Source organism: Halictus rubicundus, chromosome 15 (genome assembly GCF_050948215.1).
Source record: "Halictus rubicundus isolate RS-2024b chromosome 15, iyHalRubi1_principal, whole genome shotgun sequence".
Lineage (NCBI taxonomy): Eukaryota > Metazoa > Arthropoda > Insecta > Hymenoptera > Halictidae > Halictus > Halictus rubicundus.
In genome coordinates, this window is record NC_135163.1 from 2,574,810 (window position 1) to 2,593,827 (window position 19,018).

Sequence of the window (19,018 nt, forward strand, 5' to 3'; positions counted from 1 at the left end):
AGTGGTGAATAGTTTGTACGCACTGCGGGCGAATTAAGTACTAGACTTTGTCCAGAATTGAATATCAACTGTGATCCCATTTAATTCTCAAAACGTGTGAAGCAATTTCTTGAACAGCGCACCAGGGTCAATAGAAGTGCATTCTTTTCTTTTCCCTGTATACTGGTGTGACGTTATTTAGGCGTTATGTTGTTAAATGGCCGACGACTTTATATATTACGTGTACGATAGAATTGTAAATATAGGAGAGTACAATAATTGCCAAAATAATCGTGGCGCGGAGCGACAGAGTCTTGATCTTTAATTCCGTATGTTGCGTCAACGTCGGTCCAACAGGACCTTTAACCCGCCAGCTCATCTTCTTCCGAATCGGATGAGCTGCCCAGTGTCGAGTACAATACGTCTAAGACCATTCTGTCTCGGGTGGGCTTTATACTTGAGCCTCCAGTTCTGATCCCCTAAATCGAGCCGCAATAAGGCGTCCTCGTGTTCAAAGTTGCGTTCGAAATTATTGACACGACTACAGTGAGTTCTCGATATATGTCAACAACACGGGTCTTGTCAGCGTCGTGTATCGTGCAGGAGACATACGTCCTCTCGAGCTTCGTGGTTCCTGACGGGATATACCCCACGGTAGTGGGGATAACTCCGCGACGTTTGTCAAGCAGGCCTTGGCGACATATATAGAGAAATCACTGTAATTATACGACGATTCGAGATGACAAGGGGACGGACAAGTAGCGATGCTACGGGGGGAAAACTGTATCAGCCTCGAATCGTTCGTACCTTGTCCCTCGTCAGGAAGGTTAAATGCAACGATGGCGACGCGATTGCACCGAACACTGCCTACATCACATACTGCCAGTCGATCGACAAAAAGACTATAGCGTACTTCAAAAAACGAAAGAAACGACCAGCCGACTGAATTATACTGCCCCGTTCGTTCTTGCTACGTTCCCAATACGTGTTTTCAAGCGTTAACGAAAATCAGGAATTACATAAAAACTTACTATTTTAATATCCATTAAGTAAAGGATAATCTGAAGTTCGAACATTTCAGTTTGTCAAATTGTTCGCTTTGCTAGACTTTATTAAGTCGAACTTGCTCTAACACGTTGACTGCCATGTATTTTAAAATGAATTTTTACATTAATATATTCATTGTAGCAAATTTGATTAGGAACTGTAAAACGCAAGAAAGTTGGAGGACTACTCAATATCATACATTTGATTTTTTTCTATTTTTATTTCATTAAATAACCTACTTTGATTTCATGGAATTTTTGAGGTTTCTAGTTTGGCAGTCAAAGTGATATAAAAACGTCCACGGTTTTTGCAAATTCACGTTTCTGGAAATTGACATTTTCACAGGGAAGTTGAAGGAATTTTCAATGAAAACAAACGGTTACTTCCCAGAGCACCGGTGAACTGAGAATAAAGTAAACTATACTAATTTTTACAGAATTTTGCATTTCATTGATCTCTTTGAGCTATGTACGACTTACAAGCGAACGAGTGTTCGCGGATTTACTAATTATCCGATCGTAGACTGAGATCTGAGAAAGATTTCCTATATTACGTTCGACCGGTAAGACTCTCAAAGAACGACTGTACTTGCATTTGATACTCGTGCGTTTCTACTTTGAACGAGATTTTACAGTGTTTTCGACAATCTAACATCACTTTTAACGCTCTAAACGGACAAGCCACGTGTTCAGATTTAATACTCGACATTTACATTCTTTTAGCATTTAAATATTCACTGTATCCATTCGTCGATAAGTCGTCGTCGTCGTCGTCGTCGTCGTCGTCGTCGTCACGAGCATTCGTTTCACAAATCCGACCGATCGTTGACGCAACAAAGGACGTTGTAATAATTATATTTTAGTAAAGAGAAGGATTTATCGATAACTATACCGGTAGGATAATCAGCCGCCTCGGCGGCCCGAACATGGTCTTACCTAACTACAACGTAGTTTCTGTTTTTTTTCTTTTTTTTTTAAGAGAACGATAATTGCTAGTCTTTAACGTGCGCCGCGCATCCGTGTAATTCCCGCGCTGAAATATAAATATATTATATATCTATATATGATACATATATATTATACATATACAGGGTGTTCCAAAAATGTTGTACTTCCTTGAAAGAGGCGATTCCTGACGCCATTTCAAGTAACTTTCTCCTTTGCGAAAATCTTCTCCTCAGCTTTGTTAAGCAGTTATTAACGAAAAACACGGACCAATCAGAGCGTGGATATAGCAGGCGGATTCTGACTCGGCCAATGGCGGGATCCCTCTGCTATAGTCGCGCTCTGATTGGTCCGTGTTTTTCGTTAATAACTCCTGAACGAAGCCACCGAGAACATTTTCGCAAAGGAAAAAGTTACTGCAAATGATCTCAGGAATGATTCTTTTCGAGGAAATACAACATTTGCGGGACAGCCTGTATATCTACATATATATGTATATATACACACTAAATGTTTTATTGATTCGGTGTCGCAGCAATTTTACCATTTTGCAAGGATCCTCACGAATAAAATCCTGCTCTATTGTTATCGTATATTTATTGTCATCGAGGCGAATACGCGTAGACACGTAGTTCGGTCGAACGAATTGATCGAGAAACGATTTAATGAATCTCATTCGGCGGTATTTACACTTTCGATTTCGGATTGGTTTAAAAGTCGTGTTCGACGAAATCGAAAAACCGATCAACGTTTCGAACGATTGCAAAGTGTTAGAGTTGCTTCGGCGTTACGGTTACGCGCATAACACATGTTGCGATTATGTGTGGATCAGGAATATCGAAACGATTAAATTGATAAATAGAATTAGCGGCGAGCGGGGGATGTGAAACGAGTAAAACGAATACACAATGCCATTTTGTTTTTTCTTTTTTTTTTTCGTTCATAGAAGCGTACCATCGTGCTAACAATTATTACGAACGATTGGTTTGATTGATTATTAATCGTCGCTGGTAATGGCTTCGCCGTCGTACACACTGGCGATTAATTCTTCTTTAACGGATAACGCTATTAGAATGATTGTTCGCCATCGAAAATTATTGTTGTACTATGCGTTTCAATTTTTACACTGTGTCTAGTACTCACACTCGCACACACACACACACACACACACACACACACGCACATACACTCTGCCCCCCTCCCACATACACACACATGTGAAAACGCGTGAATGCGTGCATACAACACGAGCATATACATATATATGTATATAAAAGGAATCGATTACTCCGTAGGAAACGTAAGTGTATTTTGATATAGTTCACTGTGCCGTATTGGCCGCGTGTGTATGCGTGCAAGTGTGATACGGATGAATTCTGCATGCGTGCTGCCTGGATATCGCCGGCCGTGCGCAGAACTTTAACGTTTGTAAATGTCGTTGAGTTGTCGGTATGTCTGTTTTGCCGTTGTGCTTATTTTTAGCTAGCTATCGCGTAGGCAGTTACTTTTCCGTCGAGACGAACACCGTCCGTGTGTCGTTGCTCGCCGATGATTTCCCTTCGAACGTCGAAACAATCGAAAAACCGCACGACAGACCAGCTGCGGTGGCTGTGAAACGGAATTGATCGCGTTGCATCGCGAGAAAAGAATCGGGGGCCACAGAGAGAAATCGAACGGGCGACAAGTTAACACGTTGACCGGCCAAGCTGATTTATTTAATCGAACGAAAAGTTAAGATTTTATTATAAGAACAGCCCTCGTACGTTCTGCCGAGGGTCGAATCTCAAAGAACAATTGCATCACTCACACACGTAGCCGTAGAATTTCGTAGCGATAACTCAATTGTAATCGAATTACATAACTCAAACTCTTCAATTAATTTAATTGCCGATTACTGTGATCGCGAGCGTGATCGAATTACAATGCGGCTGAAACACGTTGCATTGTATAATTCAATTAAATGACAGATCTGAATTACGAATTATAGTATAGTCGAATACGATGCGACTGAATTGCTTTGCAATTATAAATTGAGTAATTCGATTATAATTCTGCGCAAGTATGACGTATGCCACGGTCGACGTGTTAAGGGGGAAGTCTCGTGTGGAGGGGTGAAAAATCGATTTCTTAATCGTACTTTTTGACGGTATAGAACCTCGAGAACATTTTCCCAAAATTTTACGCTCGAACTCATTGAAGTGACAAAGTTATGACGATTCGAGGAGAACGATGATTCGGAGTAGCGGTGTACTGTGCGCGACTCGCAAGGAGTCCCGTGAGAGGAACGCCGCGCTGATTGGTCAGAGTGGAAGCGGGTGGGGATGGGTGGAACAAAAGACCCACCTTCCTTCTGTGTCCACCATCGCTTTGAAAAATCGATCAAAATGGCTAAATTTTGAAACTTTCACACGAGACTGCCCCGTGTTATGGTCGTGCAAACTTTTCGATGTCAAATTCAGGCGAGCAATCGATCTCGCGACGTTGTTCGTCGACGCACGATTCCTCCAGGAAGATTAAAACACTCGTCTCTCCGACAAGACTGTAAATAGAAAATAGGCGTACGACGGACCCCCGCCTTAAGGTTCCCCCACACTACTCCCAACGTTTAAGTGCCTAAAAACCGGAAGAAATCGCGTCTATCCTCCTCGAATCCTCGTTGTCTAGTTTCTAGAAGTGGGTAAAATACTATTTCGACGGACGCAAACGCAAGTGCTCCGCGACAAACCCTTTTCTTTTTCACAAATCCTTTTGTGAACTAATTGCAGAAGAAACGTATTTACGGGAATGAACACTATATTCGACAAGCTGCCATATTCTCTAATCTGAATTTCAAGAAATTACTCGGTAGAAATTTCTATTTGCTGACAGACCAGATCTTCACTCTTTCGTTATGTTTCGATAACAGCGAAACAGTGTTCTATTTTTATTCACAGGGGTGGTCGGACAAACGAGTATTTTTTCGACCCGACCCGAGACCGACACCCCTATTAAATTTTGATATATTCGTTTGGAGTTTAAGACGATGTCACAGCGCAAAGGGTCGATGGAACGACGAGTAACAATATTTAATCGACGCACGCGCGGATATGGGAATATCGTGGCGGAAATGGAGAAGGGTGGTGGAATAGTGTTTTACCCGACTGCTAGTTTCGCGTCACAGTGGAGGAAATATCGTTGTTCGATACCCTCAGCAGATCTCAGCACTCTGACGAAACGAGACCGTGGATCGTTTATTTTTTAATTCGCGCATATGAAAAAATCCCGCTCGTTTCCGTGGAGCGCGTTTAACGAATGATCGCGCTCGCAGAGTGGTCGGCCGATCGGTGGTTCACGACTATAAACGCGTAAAGGTGCACACCGGAACAATATAAACGATGTAATGTATATATAATAGCGGTACCGCCGGGTTACGGATGGGTATGTACAAAGAGAGACAACTAAGCGAACTTAGTACAACCGGAAACGACGTTTCACCTCCCCCCCCCCACCCCTGTCCCAGTGATAATTGTACAAAAGAGAAACGACGCATACAAACCGACGGCGGCGTCCACTCTGCGAGCGCGAGAGGCGCTCGTTCGTGTATATTAATTATTACAGATATATACATATGAAACGAACAAATGAATAAAAGTGAAGAAATATATATATATATATACATGCATATATATGTATACAAACACGTGCGAACAGAACTACGTAGTATATACATACGTAAACATACACATACGCGCATAAACACAGATAGACGAGTGTAGACGAAGGAACCTTGAGGTCGCGGCACGGGTCCCCGGGAACCGGAAGTATAGTTATGTACCATACGATGCGAACCAGATACATACGTGTGTATTTTGTTGCGTGCGACACTGTTGGAAAAAAAGAAAAAAGAGAAAGAAAGAAAGAAAGAAAGAAGTCAATTGTTTCGATTACGCGAGAGAGAGAGAGAGAGAGAGAGAGAGAGAGAGAGAGAGAGAGAGAAAGAGAGAGAGAGAGAAAAGAAAACCCCTGTGCATCACTTGTAACATACCTCTAGAAACGTTTCATAGTTTAAAATTAGCCTTCGGGTTATCGGTCGAGGATCGGCGGTTCGATCGATCGTTTTCTTCGAGAGACAACGAGACCCACGGAGCTTACGAAGAGAAAAGCACGTACGAAGAGAACGCTTCCGGGGAGAAAATGGAGAACGAAAAGATTTCGATGCTTGGTAATCCGAGGGTTAAGACTGATTCAGCAAAGCACGCTGTAAGAAAGCCAGATCGAACGTATTTTGTAATTATACTATTATTATTATTATTATTATTATTATTATTATTATTATTATATTATTATATTATATTATATTATTATTAATATTATATTATATTATTATTAATATTATTATTGTTTGTAATTACGGTTACTATCGAATTTGTTTTTAATAAACGGCAGGTGCCATGATTACAAGTTTGTCGAGAGGATCGATGTTTGATCGTGGTTTAACCGCCTCCCTCGATCTTTCCGATCATCTCTCGAGACATGCCCTTCCCCGAAAGACGTAAGCAGCCAGAGCATTTTATGCGTTTAGATATTAGAAGAATTTAAAAGTGCTGTTACATTATTCCGAACTTATTAAAATTATTGAAAAGAATTATTGAAAGTGGCCTAAATCCACTTATACTTAAATTGAGATATTTAAGGGTTTGTGTTTCAATAAAATTAAAAATATACGTATAGGATACCAATGTATCATATACTGCTTAAGTGTATCTGAAAGAGTTAAATTTACAGTTTCTATGAAAATAATAGCAATTATTAAGTGAATAATATGTGTTTTCTTACCAAACATGGAGTTAAGCCGCTTTCAAAGTTAACAACCAGATTCGTTATAAAATTTGAAAGAGCCTAAGTCCATTCGACATAATTTAAAATGCTTCAAATTGAAAAACAGTACTCAATTTACTTTATATATCTTTACAACACTTCAGAAACACAATTTATGCTATTCAGGACATTTTCTAACTACATAAATTACATAACAATTTACTGCTCATCTACATTTTGTGTATGCGGGAGGGATTTGAAGAAGTCATCGTGCTCCGGTGGTATGTATCATAATAAGTCCATTATGTCCTTGCATTTCGATGTTGTAATTCATCTTATATTTTTCTAAAGTGGTGTCAAAATATTTTCGAACTTTCTTGGTCTACTCCGACGTGGTAATAAATCCAGGATTTTAAACTTTGCATTCTCATCCATTGATATCTTATAGAAAATTTTATATGGTTCATCTCTCAAAAAACGCATCTAGCATATTTTTAACCAATTTATTGTTTCTCCGTTAGAATTCTTTATCCTTTTAAAAATTGCGTCCTCCATAAATTTTGTTGATATGAAATCCTCTTGTTTCATTTCATTTAGAATACAGTTATTACTATCCGGCACTTTTTGATAATATCCGTCGGACATTATCAATAATGGGTTGGACTTAGGCTACTTTCAAAGTGATAGTTTTAATTATTGAATTAACTGCGAAAACTTATCTGTCCAAAATTATCGTATATACTCTGAATATACTTAATCGCAAATGTTGTTTATGACAGCTAACTTGAAGTTGTACACGTAATTACGGGCAACAAAAAGTAATGGACAAACTGACTTAGGCCACTTTCAAAATAAACGGCTCATATGTCCCTGGCTAGACTCGTGTTTCGGACATATATCGAGTAAACACTGTAATTTGCAACCTAGCTGCGATGTGATCACTTGGTTGCTATTGAAACTTAGCAGTCCAGAAAGAAAGGTCAAATTGTTTGTACAGTATAGTCTTCGTATTGTCCCTTTACTGCAACGTGTCAATAATACGTGAACAATTTTCATCCGTAGCCAAGCATTGCCCGAAAGCCTCGAGGAGCAATGGTTCTTCCATGACAGCCAACTTGTAGTCTTGAAAGGAGATTTTTCCATCACGATCCACGTCCAGTTTCTTCAATACTAATTCCGATAGATCTTTCACCGCCTCGTCTGGATCTTCCTCCCCTGGTTGCTTCATTAAACACTTCCTACGGCAAGTGAATAAAAATACTCTAAAATTTCTGAAGATTACGATCATAGTTTTGACGAAAATTTCTGAAGCTTATGAACACAGTTTCGACGAAAATTTCAGCGTAAATAGCGAGTAATTAATGTTATTCCGTGACGAGTATACTCGTCAGACATTGTGGTTCAGAGGTTAAAGAGTGCTTCTGTGTGTGCCCTATTCTGACTCGAATTTTTAAAGGTATTTTTTGCCATAACATATATTTTTATAAACCGAATAGCGTTAGAACATTTTATATGCAGCAACCTAATATGTTTACTTGAAAAGTTGGAAGATCTCGTCCCTCGTGATGAAGCCATCGTTGTTCAGGTCGTAGACTTTGAAGCAGAACTCGATCTTCTCCCGCAGACTTCCACGAAGATAGAGATCCAGATCCATGATCCACGGCTCCAGTCGAATGATCCCCTCGTTCTCTCGATCCCAACAGCAAAATATACGCTCGACCAGCGCGTCTTCCGTGATCACTTTGAACGTGTTGTGCAGCAAATCCCGGAACACGGTCCTGTCGATACCCTAGTTACGACAACGAGATCATTTTCACAGCCTCCCGGCCGACAGGTGAACAGCGCGAGCAACGATCAACAGTGGTTGGAGAACATGCGACAAAAAGATCGACTCGGCGAACGGGACGCGATTGTGGGAAAGTTATGCGAGTTGCATGCTTCCTCGCGGACTGAAAATGACAGGATCACGCACGCGACTTAAAATTCCTATGATTCGAAGTGTCGCTACCTCTATAGCCTGGTTGGATTGTTGCCTTCCACCGATAACGAACGATTGTCCTACTTGTTGCTGTCCGGAACTGGTTAACTTTTTGTAGAGCTTGCAGAGATTGTCCAATTCCTGCCTGCGACAATTCAACACCGCCCAGATTCATAGTGATTCTTCGCTGGACTGGGAATTTCATGCGCTGACGACGAAAATGGGTAGGTGTAATTTCAAACAATTGAAATACTACAAGAACTTCGGTAAAACCATTAATAAAACCGTTGAAGGGACGAATAAATTCCCGTTTGGTTGCTATGTTTGCAATTAACCCTTTGAACTTGAAGCTTTTTTGATTCCAAATCGAAACATTTCCTCCGGCCTAGAATATTTCCCTTTTATGTATTTTGTTTTTCATATTATACATACGAAAATGGTGGAATGTACTCCTACAATACTGAAATGTTTAGTAATTTATTAAATACAAACAAATTTAATGATGTAAAAGATGTTTTGAATAATAATGTAGCAATTTTTAATGTCGCCATTCGAGTGCTAAGGGTTAATACAAACGATTTTTCATAAAAGGCCTTCTAATTGTATAAACAGTTTCCGTGTAACCAACTTTTAAAAACTAATACAGAAAGCTTGGAGCTTAACGAAATCAACTGTTTATCCTGGACATAAAACAGTTTCCATGTTATTTTTGTACCGAAATATTTTCACCTCTTCCGCGTAAATTAATAACGAAATTTGTTTGAATTATTACCTTACTGGAACAATAACTTTGTCCAACTTTATTGAGTATACAATATACCGGCGTTCTATTGATAATATATAACAAAACTCAACCTAAATTACCTATCGCAATATGTAGATATAACGAGCGCGGGAAGGTTAAATCAATCATCGTCTGTCATGGCCAGCGAAGCTGATTTCCCGAAGTCGTAAAGACAATTACAACAAAATCGATGTTATTACTTGGACGACAAATGAAACTCGTACTACCCTAAGATAGGGGCAGCTTTGTTTTCTCGTTATCGACTGCTGCTAGGCGCGCATAAAAAAGCAATAAACGTAGGAAGGTATCATGCGGCGTGCGACCTTCGTGCCGAAAGAAACCGCGACCGGTCCTTCGTCCCCGAAGGGATTAACGAGTTTACTTGCCAGGAGAATCTAGTTTTTCTTCGGAGCGATTCAATGAGTTTGACTGTGTGGGTGGAATTTCTCGCGCCGCTTCCTCCGTCCGGCATTCTCGCGCGTCGCCTTCTTCGGGGTTGCTCGTGCTTCGTCCCGCCGGAAGTTAACCGTCTCGATTCCACGGAAGCTTTGCGGCCGCTCATCAGAAAGATAGACACGCTCTTCATCAGGGTAGAACCAGCGCGAAGCCCTGCGACGCTTTTGCCCTCGACGCCGACGCCGACGCCGAGGCCGACGCCGACGCCGACGCCGACGCCGACGCCGGCGCCGACGACGTGATCGGCTCGAGGCTTTGCGTTCGAGGAGACGTTCCGTTCTTCGGTCATCTCTGAGAAATTTCCGACGTCGTGTCAGTATACTACGGCAGTGTACAATTAAATGTTCGAAAGCAGAGATAACTTTAACTTTGTGTGAACGCGTTGGCCCGCATGTGTGCCTCAGGTTGAAAATATTAACCACAACAATTTTCTGACACTGTAAAGTGGTTTAATTCTGTTTGTTCTTAAAAATGTGTTTCCCTCAAACGTGCGATTATGAACGAATCACAGTTTGTCGATTGGAAGTGTAAAGTGAAAATGGACGAAGTCTTATCTTAGGATCAATTGTGCAACCAGATTTTCTTAAAGAAAAGGTAAGTGTAGAAACGATTTCATTAAGTCGCGACTCAGTGATTGTTACACAAGTGAACAAAGAAAATACTCTCCTGATGACCATACGCAGATCAAACAGTCCTTCATCTTCTTTTTAACGGGGACTTGAACTGTTCCAGAATATAAATAGTTGAGAGCTGATGTGAAAAGAGAGGTTTTCTAGGGCTGTTTTCTTGGGTACCTGCTGCGATGGCCCTGGTCGAGATTGTTAAGTTTGATCTTTTTTATTATATACTTAACACTAAACCTACCAAGCACAAAATATATAAAAGTGAAACGTCTTATAAAATGCAGAAGATTGAATTTATTTAAACTGTGATCGATTTCCATTATAATATGTGCTTAAATAAAGAAGTCGTTTTTATAATTTCGTTTTTATAATTTCAATAATTATGAAATAGAGAACCGGTCATTTTGACCGTGGTAGGTTTAGTGTTAAATAATTCTATATCTTTCTGTTGATCTCTATCAGTTTCTGAGAATACTTGTGCAAATTAATGCAAAGAAAAACAGCAGATCTTTACAATTTAAAAAATACCTTTAACCCTTAGCACTCGAATGGAGACTTAAGGCGCCACTAAAAATTGTTGTATCATTATTCAAAATATTTTTCACATTATTAAATGTGTTTGTACTGAATAAATTACTAAACACTTCGGTATTGTACGAGTAAATTGCAACATTTTCGTATGTGTAACACGACAAGAAATATATAGGAGGGAAACATACTAGGTCGGAGGAAATGTTTCGTGTTGGAGTTAAAATAGCTTCGAGCGCAAAGGGTTAATACCATATTTAACATATTAAGTCGACCGCAAAGGTATCCAAAAAATCGAAATAATAATTAATTGATGACGTCGAATCGAAAAAGTTCATCGTAAAGTCGTATCTGGCTTGATCGTCTCGAGCTCAGCATTCCACGTTCGCAGGAGGTTTTCCAACCACCTAATATATCAATTAATTTGCACCGGTGCAAAATTCTTCGAAACCGTTCTGTTTACGTTTATCTTTGTGGCACGATCTCGAAAGAAACGTCTCGGAATGTTCGCAATCTGGCGCGAAGGAACGATGCCGCTCGAACATTTCTATTTCGTTCTAATTATAGGCGGTCGGACGTGAGGGCAGATTGATTGCGATAAGACGATAGAAGCTATGGTTACGGATCGATTGATCAATAACGCGAAACGATTCGTCGGTTTCGATCCCGGAGCGAATCCTTCGATTATTAGAGGACTAAATGGATAGAAATTCCGTAATTCGTGGAACGTCGACATTCTCCGGAAGATTGTTCGGTGAACCCTGGTCGAATGGTTCGTTGTGCAAACACGACGATACGTGGATACGGTTAAATGGATCGTTTTGCATAATGTGCTTTGTTATGCAGGTGCAGCAGTCCTAAGCGGAATTGGATTGGTGCGTGTCGGAAACCCGTTAGCTGCGAGATGAAATATGAAAAGTTCTTCGCGAAGTCTGTAACCGTTTACAGTTTACAGGATAACAGCGGGAACGTTCGTTTCGAGAAGCCGGCCATCTTATCGCATCGTGCCTGGTACTGGTAGCCGAGAAACAATCTCCGGAGAAGAACAATCGCGTTCTGTGCCGTTCAATTTGCACCGTTTCCGCGCTATGGTGCTCTAATTGCTTCGGTTACGGGTCCATTCGAGAGTCCTTCGCAGTTAACAATAAACCCACCTACCACTGCCTCACACTGGCCCGTTTGGTTTAAAAAAATTTTCACGAAATAGGTTAAAACTAGATTTTTCCGTAAACTAATGCTTGATTGAGAAAAGGACGTAGACTTATACCTAATCTCCTTTGTTGAATGGTCACAAAAGAGAAAAGTATCATCGTGGCAGACTCGTGCGCCCAAACGAGTGTATCTCGTGCGACTCGGCTGCAACTTATGGCAGCGGTTGCGTTTCAACAGGCGCTATCACTAAATTCGAACATTCTATACCGTAAGTACTTACGAAAATGGAAGTCATACTTCCATGCAAATTCGAACCTGAACGCGATAAATATGAATCCTCCATTAAGTTCTGAAATATTCGGTATATCAAGCTTTTCAGTAAATCAGCAAGACATCAATCTGACCACCCTTTGATAATGAAGTATAGGATTAATTAATTAATTGTTTAAAAGAAATAAGAGTAAGAAATTAAGATACTGATACAGACTTAAGATCAGTACGAACATTGCATCTTATTGGGCTTTTCTGTCCAGGCTTTGTGGTCTCTAAGAGACCCCATACCATTTCGGTGTCGCGCCCAATGTTACCGACAGTTCGCAGATTTAGGCGTATTAGCAAGAACTGAATGTTCTATATACTTCATTTTTACTACGGATGCCTAATATAATTTTACATACGTACATAGCGCGTGTATTTGAACAGTGGAAATAGTACTTATGAGGAATGTATGACAAAAATACGAGATATAGTACAATTAATTTTAATTTATCACTCATGTTATTTTAATCAAGCCTGCAGTGGGATCACCTAGAAATTCAAAAAGGTCGTACTACCTAGTGGGGGCTACATCGAGTAATTCCATTCTTTATATCATTCACTATTTTCGTACAAACTGACGAAAGAATATTCTTACATTTTCCTAGAATTTGTACTGATTTTTTTCGTCCAACAACTTTTCTGGATTGACCTCGATGAGATTAGGTACGTTGCAAGTACAATGATCGAAACATTGCTTGCGAGTAGTATCTGAAAACCGTGATGCGAAACTTTCGAAATTAACTTGAATGTGTGAGTACGTATCGAAATTAATCCCGTTTCTAGTATAAACTCGAGCTCAATTATCGGAGGTGGGCAGCACTCGTTCGAAATTAGTTCGCGTGACGGACACCGGATACACGCCATCACCTCCATCTGGAGTCTTCCAGGTTCGTGTACGCGGGATTAATAGGTCACACGAGTGCTTTCAAACATAGGATTAAGAATCTCTGAACTTCGCACACGATAGTGGCCTCGGAGTAATGCGGTTCTAAATAGAATGCGAAACGAGAACGCTGATCGATTCTGTGGACCCACGTCGCGACGCACAGCGGACGATCGGTATGAAAAATGGGACAATAATTTTAAAAAATTATTATTAATAATAAAATTAATTTGACTTTCTTTACACGACATAGAAAATCATGGTCGGCGTACATGTGACACTGACGACGAATATGTTAGTATTATATTTTATCACCCCATTCTCAGATTATGTATATTCGATTATGGCGCCCAGGGTCAACACAGCAAAATAACGTGACAGACGATGTATTCAACAAAATATGTAAATTCGTTTTTTGTTATATTGAACAATGTCCGAACACAGTGTAAAACGCTATCGAATTGTATGTAATTTTTTAAGAAGAAAGTCATGAAAATAGTCCACTTTTGAGAGACATGATAAGAAGATACCCTTAACTCGGGTCAACACGTTCCTATACATGGTGAATTCGAATCTTCAGTCTCATGAGCTTATTTCCATTCAATCGCATTGTGGATTTGTTTTTGTTTCTAGTATCTATTAATCGTATTAGTAAACAGACTTACCGTTAACGAGTGGCAAAGGTGTCGCGATTGTTTCTTGCTCGTCGTCAATGGTCACAGAGGGGAATCGATCAAACAATTTAAACGATAGGAACGATTTATCAGTTTCATTGTATGCGCGTGCTACAGCATTAAATTTTTTTCAAATCTCATCATTATTATTTATCACGCTGACGGGCTGAAAAAGATTTTACCGACATTTAGGAAGACTAGATTTTCGCGCAGGTTTAGACCTGCTTGACGAGGAAGAAGACTAAATTATGAAGACTGAAAATTATCATGCGATGCAGAGGCATAGGCCTACAGGAAATACCACTGACAAAAACACGCATTGACAATAAAAGATTCGCTACCAACTTGTTCCAGTCAAACCAAACTTGTTATCAATTGGTTCTCGAGTCTACCGCTAGGTAACGTTGACCTTCAATTGCTGAACGTTACCGTGTGCGATAACACAGTTACTGACGCGTAATTCACATTCCATGTAAACGCACAGACGAGGTACAGGAGTAGATCAATCACCCAATGTATTTTTTTGTCTCACATCCGGGCGGGCTCTAGAGCCCCCTTACCAGTTTTGTGTCATATCCTACCGTATCGGTCGGAACTAATATTGTGGAACTAATATCACAGACGAGATGTAGGAATAGGCCGCCAGTTCAGTCATTTCATCTTATGCTGTTTTGTGTCGCACGAAATGCAATACCAAATGAAATAGCAAATGAAATACCGTGAGAATATTCATGGTTCAAAAGTTATTCTGTATTTTAAGTTCTATTAATTATTTTTGCTAATAAATTAGATGGCAAGGTGGCCAAGGGAGTGTTTATTAACGTAGTTGGCAAAAAGAATTGTTATAAACATTAACCAGCTGGAAATAATCAATTTACCAGTTAATTGTGTTCGATAAATTAATGCGTGCGAATATTTATGGCTTAAAAGTTATTCTGTATCTCGAGTTCTATAATTTATTTTTACTAAATAATTAGACGGCAAGATGCTCAAGGGAGTGCTTGTTGACATAATTGGCAAAAAGAATTGTTATAAACATTGACCAACTAGAAATAATCAATTTACCAGTGAATTGTGTCCGATAAATTAATGCGTGCGAATATTGATGGCTTAAAAGTTATTCTGTATCTCGAGTTGTATAATTTATTTTTACTAAATAAATTGATGGCAAGATGGTCAAGGGAGTGCTTGTTGGTATCATTACCAAAAGAAATTGTTGTAAATATTAAACAGCCAGAAATAACAAATTTATCAACAATTATTATCACGGCGATCGAGATCTACCGAAATTAATTGGGGTGGGAGAGCTGCGCACCGCGCACCGCGCAACTGAACTCTGCGGCCGCGCTCAGTCAGTCAGTCGAAGTGCGCACTTAGAAGAGAGCGGAAGTGCTGCGGGACCAGAAGGCCAAAGGACCTTGGAGCCGCCCTGGCCCACCCTGACCACCCCGGCTCACTCTTGCCTACCTTCCAGTTGACCAGGGGCCCTCCAAAGCTGCACTGGACATCACTGGATGACCTTGGTCTACCTTTAGCTAGCTTAAGGTGGACCAACGGTCATTTAAAACATCCCTGGTCCACCTTAAGCTAGCTCGGGGTGGGCTTCTTGGAAACGGCGAGGTTCTTGGAAGCTTTCTCCGCTCACCTTGGTCAACTTTCAGCAGCTCTTTGTAAGTAACAATTCAGATATACACTTTCTGTTTTGGAATTCGTGTTCATTCAACGAACGCCGTCAAGTATTATTTCTGTGTTTCTAATCCGAATTTGCGTCGAGACTTTCAAAAGTTTCTCTCCTTGAAATTATATTATATTTTATTTTTGACATAAAATTGGAATTCCTTCGATCGGAGGTGGTCCCCCAGTGGCTCATTCACGGGTGGGGCCCGTGGGTGAGTACGGGTATTAGCGAACCCGGGGCGACCCTAGCTTATAGGTCGTTGCGTCCCAATTTCGTTCGTTATTTTTGATTGAAATTATTCGTCTTTCGAATTGAAAATTACTTCTGAACTTTCAAAAGTTCTTATTTTAAAATTTATATATCTGGTTTTAAATTGGTATTCCTCCGAACGGAGGTCCCTCAGGGGCTCACTGCTGGGGGTGAGTACGGGTATTGGCGAACCCGGGGCGACCCGAAGCGCCATCTCAGTAGATTGAAGTTCTGACTTCATCTACTCTTCTTGGTTTGTTGTCGGTTAGGCCGTACTTGTGTACGGGGTTAGTTTGGCTCTCGTGAGCTGGTATTAGGTTGGCTCTCGTGAGCTTGTAGATTTGCACTCATGTGCGTGGTAGGTAGGCCGCACTCGTGTGCGGGGTTAGCTTGGCTCTCGTGAGCTGGTATTAGGTGGGCTCTCGTGAGCTGGTAGATTCGCACTCTTGTGCATGTTAGGTAGGCCGTACTCGTGTACGGGGTTTAGGGTTTGTATCTCGTCGTTTCTTTATTCTCATCGTTTCTTTATTCTCATCGTTTCTTCTCCTATTCATCGTGTTCTTCTATTTTTGTTCCTGCATTGAATTGAGACTAATTATGATTTGTCTGCTTCAGCTGGTCTTATTTATCATCCACCGAAGACAACGCATCGACCGAAGACGCCGAATTGAAAGAAGACGCCGAATCGAAAGAAGACGCCGAATCGGAAGAAGACGCCACCGATTCCAAAGAAGACGTCGAATCGAAAGAAGATGCCGAATCGAAAGAAGACGCCGATTTATTTGTAAGTTAGTATTAGTTGTCGAGCAATTATTGTGTTAGATTCATTTTGTTAAATTCGCTTGTTGATTTGGGTCACAGCCTTCTGCTGTGGCCAGTCATTTTTGCCCACAATAATTGCTCGACTTGCGTGCGTACATTAGTTATTAAGATATTTGATCGTCGTTGTAATTATGTCGAGTAATTATTGCCCTAAATTCACTTTGCTCGACTCGATTGTTAACTCCGACACAGCAGAAGGCTGTGTCGGACCTTGCTTGCAAGTTTTGAACCGGTCCACGTTGCGATATTCGGCGTGGATGCACTGAGAATTGATGGTCAGGGAGCAGTACTCGCCAGGTAGAACCCTTCCTTCGTAAAATTGTCTGCCTAAGTCATGTCGACGCTGACGTGGCTCGCGCCGGGAGCAGGGGTTTTATTCCCCATAAGTCTTTCCGTCGCCTTGTTGCGTCAGCGTTGCTCGTGGCGGGTAGTTGGGGTTAGGTTGATCTACCAAAAGGTGGAGGCGTCCCTGGCCATCGTTCTCTGTGAGGAAGCGTCGGGTACCGTACTGGTCGGCAGATAGCTTGTAAGCATTGTACGCGTCGCGTAACCCTTGAACCAGAGCCTTCTGCTCTGGTTCGGTTTTGTTTCTTGCTTTGAAAGAATCAGAGCCTTCTGCCTGATTCGTTCTTGATCCCCCGTGGATCGGAGACTTCTTCTCCGATTTACACCTTTCCCCCGCAATAATTACTCGACATACGTTAAATGGAAAAGTGAACTTTTCTTTCTGTGGAAAAGTAATCTTTTCCATTTAGCGATCTGCGAAATTTAGTTTGCAAGATTATAAATCGTCGTTGTAAGAAAGGGAGTCAGAAGGAAGCGTATTGAATTCCTTCTGGCTTCCTTTCGGGTCTCTTGTGCAGCAACCTCCTCGTGGTGAGACCTGGGCAATCGGTATTATTCTCTATTTGTAAGAACTTCTAGTATCTTACAAATAGAGAATAATATCGAGCTAATAGCTGCTCATTTACAATTTGCGATATCTTTGTAAAATAGAATTGAAGACTTACTAATTATAAAAACTTGTGTATGTATTTTGATTGTGTCTGAATTTACTTTAGGCTAGCTCGGGACGGGCCAAGGGACCTTCAATGCTTTCCTTGCTTACCGTGGGCCCACCTTCACCTTCTTGGTAAGCTCCTTTCAATAATTAACTGAAACACAGTTTTTTTCGGAGTACCTCTTCATTCAATGAACATCAACTGTTTTTCTGGATTTCCAATTTTTGCTTCTGAACTTTTGAAAAGTTCCTTTTCTTAACACTAAACCTGCCACGCGCGGTTAAATGACCGTTTTTGAAATTTCGTTTAGAATGGAGGTCCGTCAGAGCACGCGAGGTACATATCAATAGCTTCAAGTTCGATTTGGGTTCTTTATCTTGCTCTTGTCGAATTGATGAAATGTCTCTGGTTTGTTTAGGCCGCGGTAGTGTGCGGTGGTAACATCGCTCTCTTGAGCGGGTGTTAGGTTTGCTCTCGTGGGCGCGTTGGATTTGCACCCGTGTAAGAGGTCGTTAGGCTGTACTCGTGTACGGGGTTCGGATTTTCATAATTTATTATAGGTATATGGTCTAAGGTTCACGTGGATCTAGTTGCAACATTTATTATTCGTCAGAGCAGCGGGCTTAAGAAATATAATTGTTAACGATATCGGTATTTCAGATCGTGCGACACGAAACTCCATATGGTGATTGGATCTACTCCTGTACCTCGCCTGTGGCGCATCTTGCAGCTAAATCCGGATACTTGTTACCAATTTGTTCTCGAGCCTACTATTGGGTAACGCTGATCTAAAATTACTCGACGTTTCCATGTGCGATAACGTGGTTACCGATGAGAAATCCATATTACATATAAACATTTATATTGTATTTTGGCATAATCATTTTATGTAAGAATCGAAAATGAATAAATAAATATAATGTAATGAAAAAACGTATGTATCTGCGTATTTAATTATTGAACCCTCAATTTTCCGTCAATCGATTTTTCTAATTGAAAATACGATTTTTCGGAAAAATTTCGACCTTCTGCCTTGACGTTGACTCGTACTACTGAAATTTCGGAAATTTTTCGAGCGTCTGGCCTGACGTTGACTTGTACTACT

General features: G+C 40.7%; 1 protein-coding gene and 1 long non-coding RNA gene across 2 annotated transcripts; one reads left to right on the forward strand and one right to left on the reverse strand.

The window, feature by feature from the left end:
* The first annotated feature begins 596 nt into the window (after nt 1-596).
* LOC143361368 (uncharacterized) lies at nt 597-6,414 on the forward strand. Its single transcript, XR_013083442.1, has 2 exons — nt 597-4,994; nt 5,027-6,414. It is a non-coding gene; the product is annotated as an uncharacterized LOC143361368 (long non-coding RNA).
* A 1,350-nt stretch (nt 6,415-7,764) lies between these two features.
* LOC143361365 (calaxin-like) lies at nt 7,765-10,274 on the reverse strand. The gene is made up of 4 exons (XM_076800702.1): nt 9,912-10,274; nt 8,776-8,886; nt 8,303-8,556; nt 7,765-8,005 (listed from the first exon to the last, which is right to left on the reverse strand). Exons 1-4 carry the CDS (start codon nt 10,272-10,274, stop codon nt 7,786-7,788), a joined length of 948 nt encoding a protein of 315 aa, XP_076656817.1. The 3' UTR covers nt 7,765-7,785.
* Nucleotides 10,275-19,018: the final 8,744 nt, after the last annotated feature.

Coding starts and splice junctions, on each gene's coding strand:
- LOC143361365 (XM_076800702.1), bottom strand. CDS start 10,274: ATGACCGAAGAACGGAACGTCTCCTCGAACGCAAAGCCTCGAGCCGAT. Junction 8,887..9,911: donor AAACTAGATTCTCCTGGCAA/GTAAACTCGTTA, acceptor TGTCGCAGGCAG/GAATTGGACAATCTCTGCAA. Junction 8,557..8,775: donor AATCCAACCAGGCTATAGAG/GTAGCGACACTT, acceptor TGTCGTAACTAG/GGTATCGACAGGACCGTGTT.